General features: G+C 43.5%; 1 protein-coding gene across 3 annotated transcripts in view; it reads right to left on the bottom strand.

The window, feature by feature from the left end:
- Positions 1-11139: 11139 nt before the first annotated feature.
- HORMAD1 (HORMA domain containing 1) overlaps positions 11140-16688 on the bottom strand; it is a 67267-nt gene continuing 61718 nt past the window's right edge. For all 3 annotated transcript variants that reach the window (XM_069950460.1, XM_069950463.1, XM_069950461.1), the window contains one exon: positions 11140-11352. In XM_069950460.1, coding sequence (XP_069806561.1) covers positions 11266-11352 — 87 coding nt within the window. In that variant the 3' untranslated portion in view covers positions 11140-11265. The remainder of the gene's footprint in view (positions 11353-16688) is intronic.

The raw sequence follows: 16688 nt of genomic DNA, 5'->3' as shown, positions 1-16688 counted from the left end.
ATTCTCAGAAGTCCGCCATAGTCCCGCCTCCCCCGCTCCGGCTCTTACAAGATCCTGCTAATAGGAGCGGATGCTGTGACAGCCCATCCTAGCCAATCATAAAGCGAGAACTCAGAAAAGGCGGGGCTTGCTGAGGCAACTGCATCACGTGGTTTGCTGACAGCGGCCATCTTTGTGTAGGGCACTGGGAATTTCTTGTGATACGGTTATTACGGATGTGTGTGTACGGTATCCTATGAGGGAAGCTTCTCATCCCCGGCACCAGTGTGGCGCATTATTTCCGCACTGGTGCAGGGAATGATACACATATTAGGGGATGTAAGTTTTTATTATTTTTATAGGATGTATGCATTAATAAATGTCTTTTTTCTAACTACTTTTTTGCATTTTTTTTAATGTAATCATTTTTTTCTTTATTCTAATAATGTGATCATGTCCTGTATGCTGATATAATCCAGATTTATCCAACTGCCCACAGCAGCCAATCACAGCTGACTTTCCAGCTCTGGTAATATGACAGCTGAGCTGTGATTGGCTGCTGTGGGCAGGTTACACAGTTGGATATAACAGGAGACATGTCACTTCTTTCGGCGGATAGTGGAATACGGCGGCCCATAGAATGGTGTCTATGGAGCCGGCGGAAAGGTGTGCGGACAGGCAGCGGAATTTATCGGCGAGAATTCCGTAGTGTGAACCCACCCTGAGAGAGCATGCAGGCTGGGAACCAGCAGAGCAGGAGAGGTAAGTATGCGGCACTGTTATGTCCCCTGCAGCGGTCTAGAGTCATAGTTTGTCCCAGACAACAACTTTAACTGCAGTCTCACTGAACAGAATGCCCTTTCTAGGCCCCCAGGACAGTCTGCATAGTATAGCCCAGGTGACCTGATTGCAGCATGGAGATAGGTCAGCTCACCCACTAGCACTAGATCAGGGTGCATGGATGCAATTATGTCATGTGACCACTTTTGTGGGGGGAGCTACCCTTTATATAATGGGAATAGCTCAGAGGTTGTGAACAGGGTCTGATCTCAATAAAGTAGAATTATTGGTATCCTGGGAGCCGGACGTTTTCCTTTGATTATTTAACAGACAACAGACAGAGGGAGAGTTATGGTGCGTTTACACAGACAGATTTATCTGACAGATCTTTGAAGCCAAAGCCAGGAACGGACCATAAACAGGGATCAGGTGATAAAGGAAAGACTGGGATCTATCCTCTTCTCAAATCCATTCCTGGCTTTGGCTTCCAAAATCTGTCATATAAATCTCTCCATGTAAACGCACCCTTAAACCCCCTGCGATGTGCTTCTCTCTGCTCATTCTTCCAAGTCAGGGGGTCAAACCCCGGCTGTTGCAGAACTACAATTTCCATCACGCCTGGACAGCCAAAGCTTTAGCCGTCCAGTCATGATGGGAATTGTTGTTTTGAAACAGCTGGAGGGCCTGAGTTTGACTGACACCTGTGTTCTAATCAGTGGGGGTATCAGCAGTTAGATCCCGACCAATCAAAACCTTTAACACCTTACTGTGACATAACCAAAAAAATAGCCCAAAAGCATCAAGGGACAGGGTCTGATGAAGACACATAGTAGAATCCCAATCCCAAATATAGGCATAGGAACGTCAGTCCAACATCATCCGTAGTGCGATCAGCACTCCATCCCACCACTGAAACCCTAGTAAGACAACCACAATATCCCAGTAAGAGTGGTGCCAGTCAGTGCCTGCAGTAAGGAGCAGATGGTAAGGGCTGTAATACACGCCACAAAGTGAGGAGGAACAGAGCACCAACCTGTCAGGTCAGCGCTCGCTTCCTCCTCCTTCCCGGCTCACTGTCTTTGCTATTACACGCACAAAGCCCTTGCACACTGAGTAAAAGAGGCAGAATTTATGAGCGGATTCCGCTTGTCATTCTGCCTGTGCTATTGCTTTAATGGCATTTCTCCTCCACGTCTGCTCTCGGCTCAAAGACATGGTCACTCTTTGAGCGGAGAGCAGAGGTGAACGAGAAATCCCATTAAAGCGATAGCACAGGCAGAATGACAAGCGGAATCCGCTCATAAATTCTTCCTCATTTACTTGGTGAGCAAGGGCTCACAGGCAGCGAGTGCGGAGAAGCGTGGAAGCGGGAGGGGCGGCCCAGATGGGCTTTAGACTGTGGCGGTCTGCTGCTGCTGCTCCTATCGCATGGAGAGACGGCCAGCAGACTATCGCTGTTGTTATAGTTTTTACTGAACATGCTAAAAGACAACGATCTGATACTTTTTAACATGACCTATTTTGGTCCATTTACACAGAACGATTATCGTTAAAATTTCGCAATAAAGATCGCATTTGAGCGATAATCGGCTCGTGTACACACAGCGAACGATCAAGCGACGATTGGGAAATCGTTCATTGTGATCTTTCAACATGTTCTCAAATCATCGTTGGTCGTTCGCTAAAAATTCGCAGATCGCTTCATGTAAACAGTCTTTCACAGATTCACCCTATGTGTGAGATGGGCCACAATAACGATTTTTCTAACTAATGTTCTACCGATTCATTCGTATAAACGTTATAAAAACCAAATCGTTGCTTCAAAATCGTTAAACAATCAATTGGGCGAATTATCGCTCCGTGTAAACATAGCATTACACCAAATGATTATCATCCGATTGTCAGCTAATGGTCCGTTTACACAAAGCGATAATTCGCCAAATCGATCGTTTAACGGTTTTGAAGCCACAATTTGGTTTTTATAACGATCAGCGTTTAGACAAATAAATTGTTAGAAAATTTGTTAGAAAAATCGTTACTGCAATCGTTTTTAAGATTGCTTAAGCCCATCTCACACATAGGGTAAGTCGGTGAAAGACTGTTGTAACCGGATGGGTTTATTTCAGATTGTTAAAGTGTCTTATTCATGTGATAGGAAGGAATGTAGTGTTTTCATGTCTTATTTGTATCTATGTATCTATCTATCTATCTATCTATCTATCTATCTATCTATCTATCTATCTATCTATCTATCTTAGCTGGCTGTGTAAGTGGGATTGGTTTGTATTTAGCTATGTGCATGGGAATAGGTAGATGTATTGTTATGTCAACTGTTCGGCCATAAACCTCCCCAGTAGTGTCAACATTGGAGGACACAGTTGTTGTTATTGCCCAAATGCATGTAGCTGAAATTGAACAACCACATTTTGCTTGATAAACATGTACAAAGCCTGGGAAACTTCCATTCATGGTCATCAGTGGTCTACATAGACATTTCTGGAAGCACATCACCCCCCACCCAAACTTACTATAAAGATCGGGGGTATGTAGCTTCTAGTCAGCCTCAGCTGGGACCATGGATGGAAGGTGCCCAGCACCCTGTCATCGAGCGAGATGGGTGTATATTAGTGCATAATATACAATGGGGCTCCCCATTTCATTGTGGAAGGAACATCTATGCATCTGTACCATCTGTAACTGCAGCTAAGTATAATTCTATGTAATAAATCTCTTATTTTTCTATAAATCTTTGTGGTTATAGCCTTCTCAGACTATTATCAAAAGCAACCGGTTACATAATGGTGTCAGAAGTGGGATAATAGTCCAGGAATTGCTATAACTATATAATAGAAATATAATGTATGTGTTAGCTGAGATGTGTAGTTGTGGGGTAGATGACAAAGCGAGTCCAGTCCCCTGGTGGGTGTATAGTTCGCGACCCTGTGCACCCAGCACTCGAGATGGTGACACCATTTCAGCTGACAGACCCCAGTCGGCTGGTGGTGCCTTGTTATGTCTCTTGAAGGCGGAAGACCGCAGCAGATGTGGGATGGATCTGTCTGCTGGCGCGAATTGAGAGAGACATACAAGAAAAAGAAGTGAGGCAAGTGGGCTTCATGGATGTGGAGATTGTAGGGGGGGGAGCAGCTCCTCACCAGGTTTTGGCCAATGAGTGGCCGCAGTGTGTTGGTTTATAGGTTTGAAATAAATCATGTTAAGTGTTTGAGAGATGTGAAACCTGTAGTAATGTGTTTGCAAAGAGTATGAGTAGAAGTTGTGTGTTATTGGCAGGTAAGAATGGATGTTATTGTTTTACCGGTATTGGAACGACGAATGTGTAAAAGGTAACGGTGTGATAGTGAAAAGTGTAACTTCCAGCCTTAAATGACGGCTTGTATATTTGTGTTGTTAAGGGTATAAACCCACACACCGTATACACAGCGTATTTACTGCTGCGATACGCAGCGAATACGCAGCAAAAACGCAACAAATACGCAACAAAAACGCAGCAGATTAGATCTAAATAACTGAACTCAGCATTAAATCTTCACCATCAAACTGCTGCGTATTTGCTGCGTATTTGTTGCGTATTTGTTGCGTATTTGCTGCGTATACGGTGTGTGGGTTTGTACCCTTATGGTCCGTATATGACGTTGCATGTGTATTTGCACTGCAGAAAAGTTTTTCTATCTCTGTAATTAGGAGAGCAGAGTGAGCAGCAGCTTGTCAGGTAACAGTCTGTGTTCAGTCTCTGAAGCTGATGGATGGCTTATATTAGTAGCATGGAGTTGGTGGAGTTTTGACAACAAGTCTAATATTACTAGATATTCACATTTGAAACTAATGAAGATCATGAATATATTGGCTAGAATGATACCAGTTGGGGACTCTGTTTGTCATTTGAAGGAAAGTTGATGGCTATCTGGTGGTGAGATTTATAGACTTAATCTCTGTACAAAGTGTTGTCCTCTGTCCATTGTTTTAGTGTTTGTATTTTCTGTATGTGGACCAGTCAGATAAAGGTTAGTCTGATGGAACATGAGGACTTCATGGGATTATTTAATCAATGATATAACTAATATGTCTGTGTTTTATCTGCAGGTTCTTGGAGTATTGCTATATATAGTATGTGTATAACCTGGGATGTAATGGATATCCTTTAACATTAATTTAAATCCACGTGGTAACAAATTGGCCAAATGTCAGTACTTTTGTGTTGTGTACATGTTATGTTTTCCTTATTGTTTTGTATTCTGCAGCTGTTGAGAGAAGAACAGAAGTAAAGAGACACCTCCTGCTAATGTTTTTCTTCCCCTAATTACAACTAATGATTTGTTTGTTTGCAGGAGTAAGTGGCCATCCTAGCAGAGAAGCCAGGTTTGATATCACCTGTTGAGTCCTGGCCAGAGTAAAACTTAATGTTCTTTTTTTGTAGTGCTATCCACATGTGTTGTTTGGTTATACTGGGGATTGTAGTTCAGTGAGTCACCAGACTGAATAAAAATGCGCATTTAGGTTTTTGGTTTTTGTTTGGAGCTCCAGTTAGAGTTGATAAGAACTCTTGTTTTTGTTTTTTTGTTTTTTGGAAGTGACTTTGCACTTCCTGTGAGACTGTTGTGAATGGGCCCATGTATGTCTATTGTTTGTCTGTACTGCCGTATGTTATATGTTTCTAAACGTTTGCGCAGCGATTTTGAACTCAGCTGAAAGCAATAGAGTGATCTATTTAGATCATTCTATGAGCTGTATGTATAGTTGTATTACCTGTATGTATAGATGGCTCAGACTTATGTATAGTTCTATGAGCTGTATGTTGGGTTATATGACAGATAAAAAATGTAAAAGTAACCTGCCTGCATTGTGAAAATTTATACATGATACGATCTAAAATGTGATGTACTAAATTTTATCAAATTTTACAGATGGTAAAGGAAAGTTGACATGTTTTATACTCCCTCTTGCTATAACAGAAATATGTACTTTTATTGATATTAATGAGATACCTGAGAGCCTTAAAGTATTTAGCAATAACGGTAGAATGATTAGAGACATATAGGAGGACAATATGTGTTTGTCTTGTTTGTTCTATAACAGAAACCCTCAGGTGCTGACTGGGCAATGTTACTAGAGGAAGGTGTTGGATTGACAAAATTAGAGTGTGACATTTGTTACTGTTGTTTCATTCATGTAATGAAGGGGTGGTGAAGAACAAACACCATAAAGAGATACAAGAGCCATCAAGGATGCTGCAAGTCATGATATTCTGCTCTTGTGTGACTGAGACTGAGTTGCTGAGCCCACCCCATACAGCTTGAATGTTTATCTGCTATGGTCTGTCTCTAACTCCATCTTCAGCAAAGTGCAAAGTGCAGATGAGCCTGAAGAGGCGACAACCTGAGATGACTGTCTGCCGAGGTGCCAAGATGATGGAGAAAAATGACCCTCACCAGGCACAGCACTGCCACAGAAAGGGGCTCTAGAGTCTGCACCTCCAGCCATATCTGCAACCCCCCTGACCTGAGAGAGAGGAGGGGGAAGGACTGAGACAGACCAATCAACTTGCAAAGACATCTATAAAGAGAGACATTTACGAACTAAAGAGACATTTTTTCATTGCTATGACTGATAATCCAGCACACCAGTCTTTTCCAGTTTTGGTTTTTAGCCCAGTCAGTGATGGGGTAATTTCTGTGATAGACAAATAAGAAATAGTGAAATACACTATTTGTCCTACAGCAACCTCATGTCCATTATGGACCAAGGGGTGGGAAGTGTCCTTACTGATATGTACTTGTCATGGTCTCAAGCTTAGTTTATTACACAAAGGTTTAGAAACAGGAGGTGAAGTATAAAATGAAGAGAATAGTATGTGAATAATTACATGTTCAAATGAGGATGATACCAAATCTATGACATCACAAATAATGTTTTGTAACTTCCTTAAATCACATCAATAAGACAAGGGGTGGAGTGTAACCGGATGGGTTTATTTCAGATTGTTAAAGTGTCTTATTCATGTGATAGGAAGGAATGTAGTGTTTTCATGTCTTATTTGTATCTATGTATCTATCTATCTATCTATCCATCTATCTATCTATCTATCTATCTATCTATCTATCTATCTATCTATCTATCTATCTATCTATCTATCTTAGCTGGCTGTGTAAGTGGGATTGGTTTGTATTTAGCTATGTGCATGGGAATAGGTAGATGTATTGTTATGTCAACTGTTCGGCCATAAACCTCCCCAGTAGTGTCAACATTGGAGGACACAGTTGTTGTTATTGCCCAAATGCATGTAGCTGAAATTGAACAACCACATTTTGCTTGATAAACATGTACAAAGCCTGGGAAACTTCCATTCATGGTCATCAGTGGTCTACATAGACATTTCTGGAAGCACATCACCCCCCACCCAAACTTACTATAAAGATCGGGGGTATGTAGCTTCTAGTCAGCCTCAGCTGGGACCATGGATGGAAGGTGCCCAGCACCCTGTCATCGAGCGAGATGGGTGTATATTAGTGCATAATATACAATGGGGCTCCCCATTTCATTGTGGAAGGAACATCTATGCATCTGTACCATCTGTAACTGCAGCTAAGTATAATTCTATGTAATAAATCTCTTATTTTTCTATAAATCTTTGTGGTTATAGCCTTCTCAGACTATTATCAAAAGCAACCGGTTACAACTGTTTACATGAAGCGATCTGCAAATATTTAGCGAACGACCAACGACGATTTGAGAACATGTTGAAAGATCAAAATGAACGATTTCTCGCAAGTCGCTTGATGGTTCGCTCAAATGCGATTGTTATTGCCAAAATTTGAACGATAATCGTTCTGTGTAAACGCACCATAAGTATGGCCAATAATCATTTGGTGTAATAGGGCCTTAACCCCTTCCCACAAAGACGTCAGAATACAAGATTTGGGAGACCCCTTTTGTTTAGTATTTGTTATTGACCACAATTGTATTGCTCTATATACCATCAGTGGCGGTCTTTGGCACCAAGCACACCAAGCGATCGCTTGGGGCCCCCAACATCCAGGGGGGCCCCCACAACCCGCTCTTGTGCTCAAGACCGCTGGACAGGGCCGCTGCCCCGCTCGCTGCTGCCATCTGAACTGTAACTATGAACACTCGTAATGAGCGCTCATAGTTACATGCAGCAGCACTGACAGGGCGGGAGACATTGGCTCCCTTCCTGTCAGTCCCTCCTGTGGCTGCAGGAAGGGTTTTCCCTGCGGTCACAAGTGGCAGCATTGTCCTTGTGGTGCCGGCGCTCCAGTGACATCACTGGAGCATCGGCGCCAGGACAAGGGGAGTGCGGCCTTTTGTGATTGCAGGGAAAACCCTTCCTGCGGCCACAAGTGAAGAGAAGAGGAGACGCCCGGACCCAGGTGAGTATAAGTGTTTGTTTTATTGTGTTATATACTATATGGGAGGGGGAGCACACAGGGGTCTATATAAATGGGGGGAGCACACAGGGGGGCTATATAACAGGGGGAGCACACAGGGGGGCTATAGACTACTGGGGCTTCACAAAGGTCTACATACTACTGGGGGCAGCACACAGGGGTCTATATACAACTTGGGGCAGCAGAATGGGGTCTATATACAACTTGGAGAGCACACAGGAGGTCTATATCCAAGTGGGGAGCACACAGGGGGCTATATACTACTGGGGGAGCACACAGGGGTCTATATATTACTGGTGGGGCACACAGGGGTCTATATACTACTGGGGGAACATACAGGGGGTCTATATACTACTTGTGAGGCACACAGGTGGTCTATATATAACTGGGGGAGCACACAGGGGTCTGTATACTACTGGGGCAGCACACAAGGGGTCTATTTAATACTGGTGGGGCACACAGGGGGTCTATATACTACTGGGGGAACCACACAGGGGGTTTATATACTACTGAAGGAGCACACAGGGGTCTATATCCAAGTGGGGGAGCACACAGGAGGTCTGTATCCAAGTGGGGGAGCACACAGGGGGGCTAAATACCCCTGAGGGAGCACACATGGGGTCTATATACTAGTGGGGGAGCACACAGGGGGTCTATATACAACTGGGGCAGCACACAGGAGGTCTATATACTTCTGGGGGAGCACACGGGGGGGCTATATATAACTGGGGGAACACACAGGGGTCTATATACTACTGGGGGAAGCAAACAAGGGGTATATACTATTGGGGGCAGGACACAAGGGGTATATACTACTGGGGGCAACACACAGCGGTCTATTGTTTTGGAACGCGTGTCGAGGGGGGGGCCCCAGACATAACTTCGCTTGGGGCCCCAGAAATGCCAAGACCGCCCCTGTATACCATCACAATGCATTTCCAGCACACCTGACAGCAGCGGGCCTGAGAGAGCAAGTGGGTTTAAGTCCATGTTTTCAGTGCATAGTTCCTCCACTATGGTCAGAACCTGCAAAGGACTGTTAGGGGCCAGGACCTCCCTATCGATTGAGAGTATCATAAACCTATCCTGACCCTTTCAGCAAATAACAGGCCCACTTGCCCTTACATGACGGCTTCCTTACCATTCCAGCTCTCGTATGACAATGCATTGTATCTCACATTCCTGGATAATGATTGGAAACCGTCACAGGAATAATGTTGGTACCTGGAAACAAGAATTGCTTACCTGGCCATAAGAGAAGCTTTTCTGTTCTGTTTACTAGGTCGATGAACCGGTTCCAGTGGACTGGAGAAACTGGTTCTCTGCAAGTTATTTTTAAGTTCAGAATCCAAACCCTGGCGGAGCCTGGTTACAGCGCTTATCACAGTGCGAGTCCCTTCATTACTCCTTGGTACACTACAGAGCATCACTCAGTATTCTAAATTAAGCTATGGCCTGGAGACATTGTGCATTGCATGATAAGGAATTCCCTAATGTAACAGTATTGGAATATAGCCATAAATAGCTAACAGGTCCCAACTATCATGGACCCCCACCTATTAGGAAAGCAGGGGTCTTTGGACCCTCATTCTGCATACAGAAGTGCTGCTGACTGCTTTGCTGAGTCATCAGAGCTTTTCCTAAAGAGCCTTTTGCATGGGCCAATTATTATCCAGGAGTGTTGCAAGAAATGCTCCTTTGGCCAATAATCAGCCCATGTAAAAGTGACAGCTTGGATATACATATATCTGTCAGTTTCCATATCACAGAGTAGTATAAAGTCGCCGCTACTGTGACCTGGCATCCTATTCTCCAGCTCTCCGGTCCGTCTGCTATGTTTTCATGCCCCGCCTCCCCGGCTGTCAATCATTCTGGAGAAGGCGGGATCTGAAGACACAGCGGCTTGAAGGGAGAGAATCAAAGGAACAGGATGCCGGATCGCAGCAGCAGCGGTAAGTTTGTACTGCTGTGTGATATGGAAACTGACAGCACGGATGTATGTATTTATGTGCTGTCAGTTTCCATGGCTGCATGATTCCAGCTGCTAGATTTCTTGTGCAGTGTAAAGGTACCACACAAAAGCACCAATCTCGCTGATTGGTGCTCGCTTGCGGCTGCCTGCTGGACCCTCGGAGATACAGCAGTGCTGAATATGTGTGTTCAGCATATGTGGATATAAATCACCATGCAAATCAACACGTGTACATACACACACCTTACGGCTAGATTCACACACACCAGATCTGCAACAGACTTCATGCTGTGAATTTGTAGCGAAATCCGCTGCGGATCCCTTGCCTGTCATTTTCAATGAAATTACATACTTGCAGCAGGATTGACATCCCACTGCAAGTATGTAAGTGACAGCACCCTCAACCCCCCCCCCCCCCCCCCCCCCCGGACGGAGCATACATTACCTGCTCCACACTCCGGCGCGCTTCGGGGGTCCCCGGTTAAACATCCTACTCAGCCAATCAGTCTACTGCCCCTCCGCAGCCACTGATTGGCTGAGCAGGATGTCCTGACGGTGGGTGCCCCTGAAGCAAGCGAGAGCGTGGAGCAGGTAATGTATGCACCGGCCGGCAGAGGGTTAAGGGGGTTGTCACTTACATACTTGCAGTGGGATGTCAATCCTGCTGCGAGTATGTTATCTCATTGAAAATGACAGGCAAGGGATTCGCAGCGGATTTTGCAGTGTGAAATCCACTGTGGATCCTGTGTGTGTGAATCCAGGCCAGTCAGAAGGTGAACACTGATGTGGATGGTAATTTAGACTCACCATGATTTAACACACATAAGAGGATGAAGAGTACAGACAAGGAGTGTTTCCAGAAGAACCTCATAACGCCCAGTGTCTTAGATGTTCATTGTGCAACTCCACCACCATTTCACGCATTCTCACAAGTCTTTTGTTCTTAAATGGACACATAAAGCTGAATTCACATAACGACAATGCAAAAATGTTATCTTATTTTAATTTATTCATACATAAAGGTGTGTCAACTAACAAATAAACTTTCCATCAACTTTGATACCTTGTTTAGACTATTAAGAACAGTAATAAAGGGTGGAGGCGGATGGCTTATATGGGATCTTTCGGCTCGCTGAACCTCCTTCTCTTTGGTGCAGTGGATTCATCTTGACTACAGGAAAGATCTAAAATCTGACTCTGCAACAGGAATATAGAAATGATTACCATTGTGTTTCAACTCATAGTGTAGTCTCTTAGTTTATTTACACTTCCTTAACCCCTTAAGGTCAAAGCCTATTTTCGTTTTTGCGCTTTTGCTTATTCCATTTTAAGTTTAAAAGTCCATAGCGCTTGCATTTTTTCACCTAGAGACGTATATGAGCACTTATTTTTTGCGAAACCAATTGTACTTTGCAATGACAGGCATTATTTTTCCATAACATATGCTGCGAAACCGGAAAAAAATCATTTGCGCTGTCAAATTGAAAAAAAACGAATTTGTTTTGATTTCGGGGAGTTTTGCATTTACGCCGTCCGTCCTATGGTAAAACTGACTTGTTATGCATGTTCCTCAAGTCGTTACGATTACTATGATATATAACATGTATAACTTATATTGTATCGGATGGCCTGTAAAAAATTCAAACCATTGTTAACAAATATACGTTCCTTAAAATCGCTCCATTCCCAGGCTTATAGCGCTTTTATCCTTTGGTCTATGGGGCTGTGTGAGGTGTCAGTTTTTGCGCCATGATGTGATCTTTCTATCGGTACCTTGATTGCGCATATACGACTTTTTGATCGTTTTTTTATAACATTTTTTCTGGATTTGATGCGACCAAAAATGCGCAATTTTGCACTTTGGAATTTTTTTGCGCTGACGCCGTTTACCGTGCGAGATCAGGAATGTGATTAATTAATAGTTCAGGCGATTACGCGCGCGGCGATACTAAATATGTTTATTTATTTATTTATTTATTAATTTATATTTATAAAATGGGAAAAGGGGGGTGATTTGGACTTTTATTAGGGGAGGGGATTTTTTATTAATAAAAACACTTTTTTACTTTTTTTTTTTACTGTAACTAGAAGTCCCCTGGGGGAATTGTATATAGACAGCACTGATCTCTCATAGAGATCAATGCTGTGTATATACACAGCAAAGATCGATTAGATCGGTCATAGATTACTATGGCCTGCTGCAGGCCATAGCAATCTATTGCCGAGCCGGGATCAGCGTCATTCCGACGCTGAGGCCCGGCACGGGCAGAAGAACGGATCCGTCCCACTAGACACCAGGGACGTGAGGTCTGAAGCCTCTAAGTGCAGCTGTCAGGTTTGACAGCTGCACTTAGAGGCTTAATTAGCCGGCGCGGCAACGGGACCCGCGCCGGCTAATAGAGGCACTGCCCGGCTCTACGTGTCAGCCGGGATCAGCGCCGTTCAGAGCGCGGTCCCGGTGGGACCCCGCTCTGAACACCCCGAGCGGCACCATGACGTATCAGATACGTCATGGGTCGCTAAGGGGTTAATGACACCCCGTGTTTTATCAATATAAGATCTTAGTACTTAGTACGTAGTAAAAACACAAGCTTCATGTTGCACCAGAGAAGATAAGCTATGTAAATGTTGTATGGCATATATGCATATCACATCTAGTTATCATAAGAGGTGTTATTGAAAAAAAGGCATCCATCAAGCCATAGGGCATCCAGTGGTTTCCACAGAGTGGCCATACACGTGAGATAAAAGTGTTAGGCCTTATTCACACGTTCCGTACATTTATCTGTAATTGTGGAAAAGTTCAGGGCACACTGATTTCTATTAGGCTATTCACACCGTCCATAATTTTTGCGTATTGGTAATTTTTACAGAAGAAACGTCTGTAACATCCGCAAAAAAAATAGACAGCACCTTAAGTTAACTATCACCTTTCTGTCTTTTGCAGATCCACGAAAAATATGGATTACCTATGCACTATGGACAATTTTTTGGCAGATTGCGGACATAATATACAGTCCTGAAAAACTACAGATCATGTGAATGAGGCCTTAGCTTTCTTTGGGATTTGTTGATGATCTCATGTATATGGGCGCCTCCTGACTCCTGATTGCAGATCCTGATCCTTTATCCCGCAGGTGAAAGGGTCTCGTAAGGTTTTTTTCCTCACTCCTGACTGAGCCAACTATACATATTTATGTATACAATATATAACTATTCTGGAAGAGCTATACAGAGTTATAAAGATGGCAACAATCGATCTTGTGTCTAAAGAAATTGTTCTAGCAAAAGCTTAGTGATGTCTTATGAAGCCTATATGTGAAGTGCCACGCTTACAAAATGCACAAACCTTTCCACAAGCCTTCTCCATTAATGCATCAACAGGTTAAATAAAGGCCACACTAATATACCAATACACTCAAATAACTGCATCATGCACCAAAGACGACACAACAGTATGAAGAGACGTACCTTGACCGTTACCTACAGTAATTTAGCAATGTATTTTTCCCATTGGAGTCTATGGGCAGATAAAGCTGTAATACCTCCATGTAGACCTTTCAGCATAAATTATGATCTAACACCTACAGGATATGCCTTAAGTGTCTGATAACTTGGGGTCTCACACACCTGTAGGACCTCTAGCTATGTTAACTTAGGGCTGTATAGGGAGAGAGGAGAGGGAGAAACAGGGGCGCCTCCTGGTGTAGTAAATAAGGATAAAGAGTGTCAAACACAAAGGGGGTGTTGCACTCACCTGAGGGAGTTGTGCACGATTGTAGGCACAACTCTACAGTAGGCATATAGAGTAGGACACCGCAGCTCCTGCCGGGGTACGTCCAAGGAAGGCGTACGATGAAAGATGTGGATTGCCAGCTGCTGCAGGCTTTGGGACCGTGTAGGATCCCGGCTCGTAGTAGGGTGCAGGTGTCCAAAGTACCACAGACTGAAGTGGTTATTACATGAAAAGGATATTTATTAAAAACGACGCGTTTCGGCCGCCAAATATAAGGTGGCCTTTCTCAAGTTCATGAACTTGAGAAAGGCCACCTTATATTTGGCGGCCGAAACGCGTCGTTTTTAATAAATATCCTTTTCATGTAATAACCACTTCAGTCTGTGGTACTTTGGACACCTGCGCCCTACTACGAGCCGGGATCCTACACGGTCCCAAAGCCTGCAGCAGCTGGCAATCCACAACTTAGGGCTGTATTACATGGCCCGATCTACAGGAGGAAGCGAGCGCCGACTTGTCAGATCAACTCTCAGTTCCTACTTGTTCTCCGCTCGTTGTCTGTGCTATTACAGCCAGACACTGAGCGGTGACAAGCAGGAGGAGCTGCCCGGGCGATCTTTAGATGGTCCAGGTGGCTCATAGATGAGAGTGGTGGTCTGCTGCCACCACTCCTATTACACAAAGTGGCTGGCAGCAGACCGTCGCTATCATCATTGTGAGTTAAGAACATGCTGAAAGACAAAAATCAGCCGACATTGTGCATGACGGCTGATTGTTGCCTTTCAACATGAGCTATTACACGAAACGATTATCGGCCGGAACAGACAGTAATTGCCAAGTTCGACCAATAATTGTTCCGTGTAGTAGGACCCTTAGTGTTGCTGTCTAAGAAGAGGAAGACAAAAGGAGCTAGCTGGTGGGTACCTTTCTATTCAAGAATATGGCACTTACAGAGACAGCCAACAATAGGGGCTCTCTATATTAATGTGCTATTAACATCGGTAGTTGGAACGCTCCTTTAACCCCTTGCCTCTAAAGCCTGTTTTGGCCTTAATGACCAGGCTCATTTTTCAAAATCTGACCTGTCTCACTTTATGCGCTCATAGCTCAGTGATGCTTTAACGTATGCTAGCGATTCTGAGATTGTTTTTTCGTCACATATGACACTTTATATTAGTAGCAAAATTTGGTCACTACTTTGTGTATTTTTTGTGAAAAACATCAAAATATCATGAAAAATTAGAAAATTTTGCATTTTATGAACTTCTGAAAATCTCTGCTACTAAAAAAGCAAGTCATAGCACATAAATTAGTTACTAAATCACATTACCAATATGTCCTATTTATTCTGGCATAATTTGGGAAACATATTTTACTTTTTTAGGGTGTTACGGGGCTTAGAAATTTATTAGCAAATTATCACATTTTGTGGAAATTTCCAAAACTGATTTTTTTTTAGGGACCAGTTCTTTTTTTAAATGGATTTAGAAGGCTTGTATACTGGAAACCCCCATAAGTGACCCCATTTTGGAAACTAGACACCTTAAAGAATTAATCTAGGGGTATAATGAGCATTTTAACCCTACAGGGGCTGGAGGAAAGTATTCACAATTAGGCCGTAAAAAAAATGAAAATTTAAATTTTCAAATAATATATACGTTTAGATTAAAGTTTCTCATTTTCAAAAGGAACATGAGAAAAAAGCATGCCAGAATTTGTAACGCAGGTTCTCCTGAATACAACGGTACCCCATATGTGGGCGTAAACCACTGTATGGGCACACAGCCGGGCTCAGAAGGGAAGGAGCGCCAATTAGCTTTTTTAATGCAGATTTTGCTGGAGAAGTTTCTGAGCGCCAGGTGCGTTTGCAGAGCCCCTGTAGTGTCCGCAGAATAGAATCCCCCCAAAAGTCACCCCATTTTCGAAAGTACACCCCTCAAAGAATTCATCTTTGGGTAGGGTGAGCATTTTGACCCCACATGCATTAGAGTAAAGTATTCAAAATTAGACAGTAAAAATGAAAAACACGAATTTTTCCAATAATATGTTTGTTCAGTTTAAAATTTCTCAATTTCACAAGGAACATGAGAGAATCCGCACCCCAAAATTTGTAACGCAGGTTCTCCTAAGTACAACGGTACCCCATATGTGGGCATAAACCACTGTACGGGCACACAGCGGGGCTCAGAAGGAAAGGAGCGCCAATTAGCATTTTCAGTTCAGATTTTGCTGAAGAAGTTTCTGAGCGCCAGGTGCGTTTGCAGCGCCCCTGTAGTGTCAGCAGAATAGAACCCCCCCCAAAGTCACCCCATTTTGGAAAGTGCACCCCTCAAAGAATTCATCTTGGGGTGTGGTGACCATTTTGACCCCACAGGTATTAGAGGAAAGTATTCAAAATAAGACAGTAAAATTGAAAAACTAGAATTTTTCCAATAATATGTTCGTTTAGTTTGAAATTTCTCAATTTCACTAGGAAAAGGGGAGAAGCTGCAAGCCAAGATCTGTAACGCAGGTTCTCCTGAGTAGAACGGTACCCCATATGTGGGCATAAACCACTGTATGGGCACACAGCCGGGCTCAGAAGGAAAGGAGCGCCAATTAGCATTTTCAATGCAGATTTTCTGAGAAGTTTCTGAGCGCCAGGTGCGTTTGCTGAGCCCCTGTAGTGTCAGCAGAATAGAATCTCACCAAAAGTCACCCCATTTCGGAAAGTGCTCCCCTCAAAGAACTCATCTTGGGGTGCAGTGAGCGGTTTGACCCCACAGGTATTAGAGGAAAGTATTCAAAATAAGACAGT

Source organism: Dendropsophus ebraccatus, chromosome 13 (assembly GCF_027789765.1).
Source record: "Dendropsophus ebraccatus isolate aDenEbr1 chromosome 13, aDenEbr1.pat, whole genome shotgun sequence".
NCBI lineage: Eukaryota > Metazoa > Chordata > Amphibia > Anura > Hylidae > Dendropsophus > Dendropsophus ebraccatus.
The sequence above is the reverse complement of the archived record's forward strand: the minus strand, read 5'-3'. Positions and strand labels throughout refer to the sequence as shown.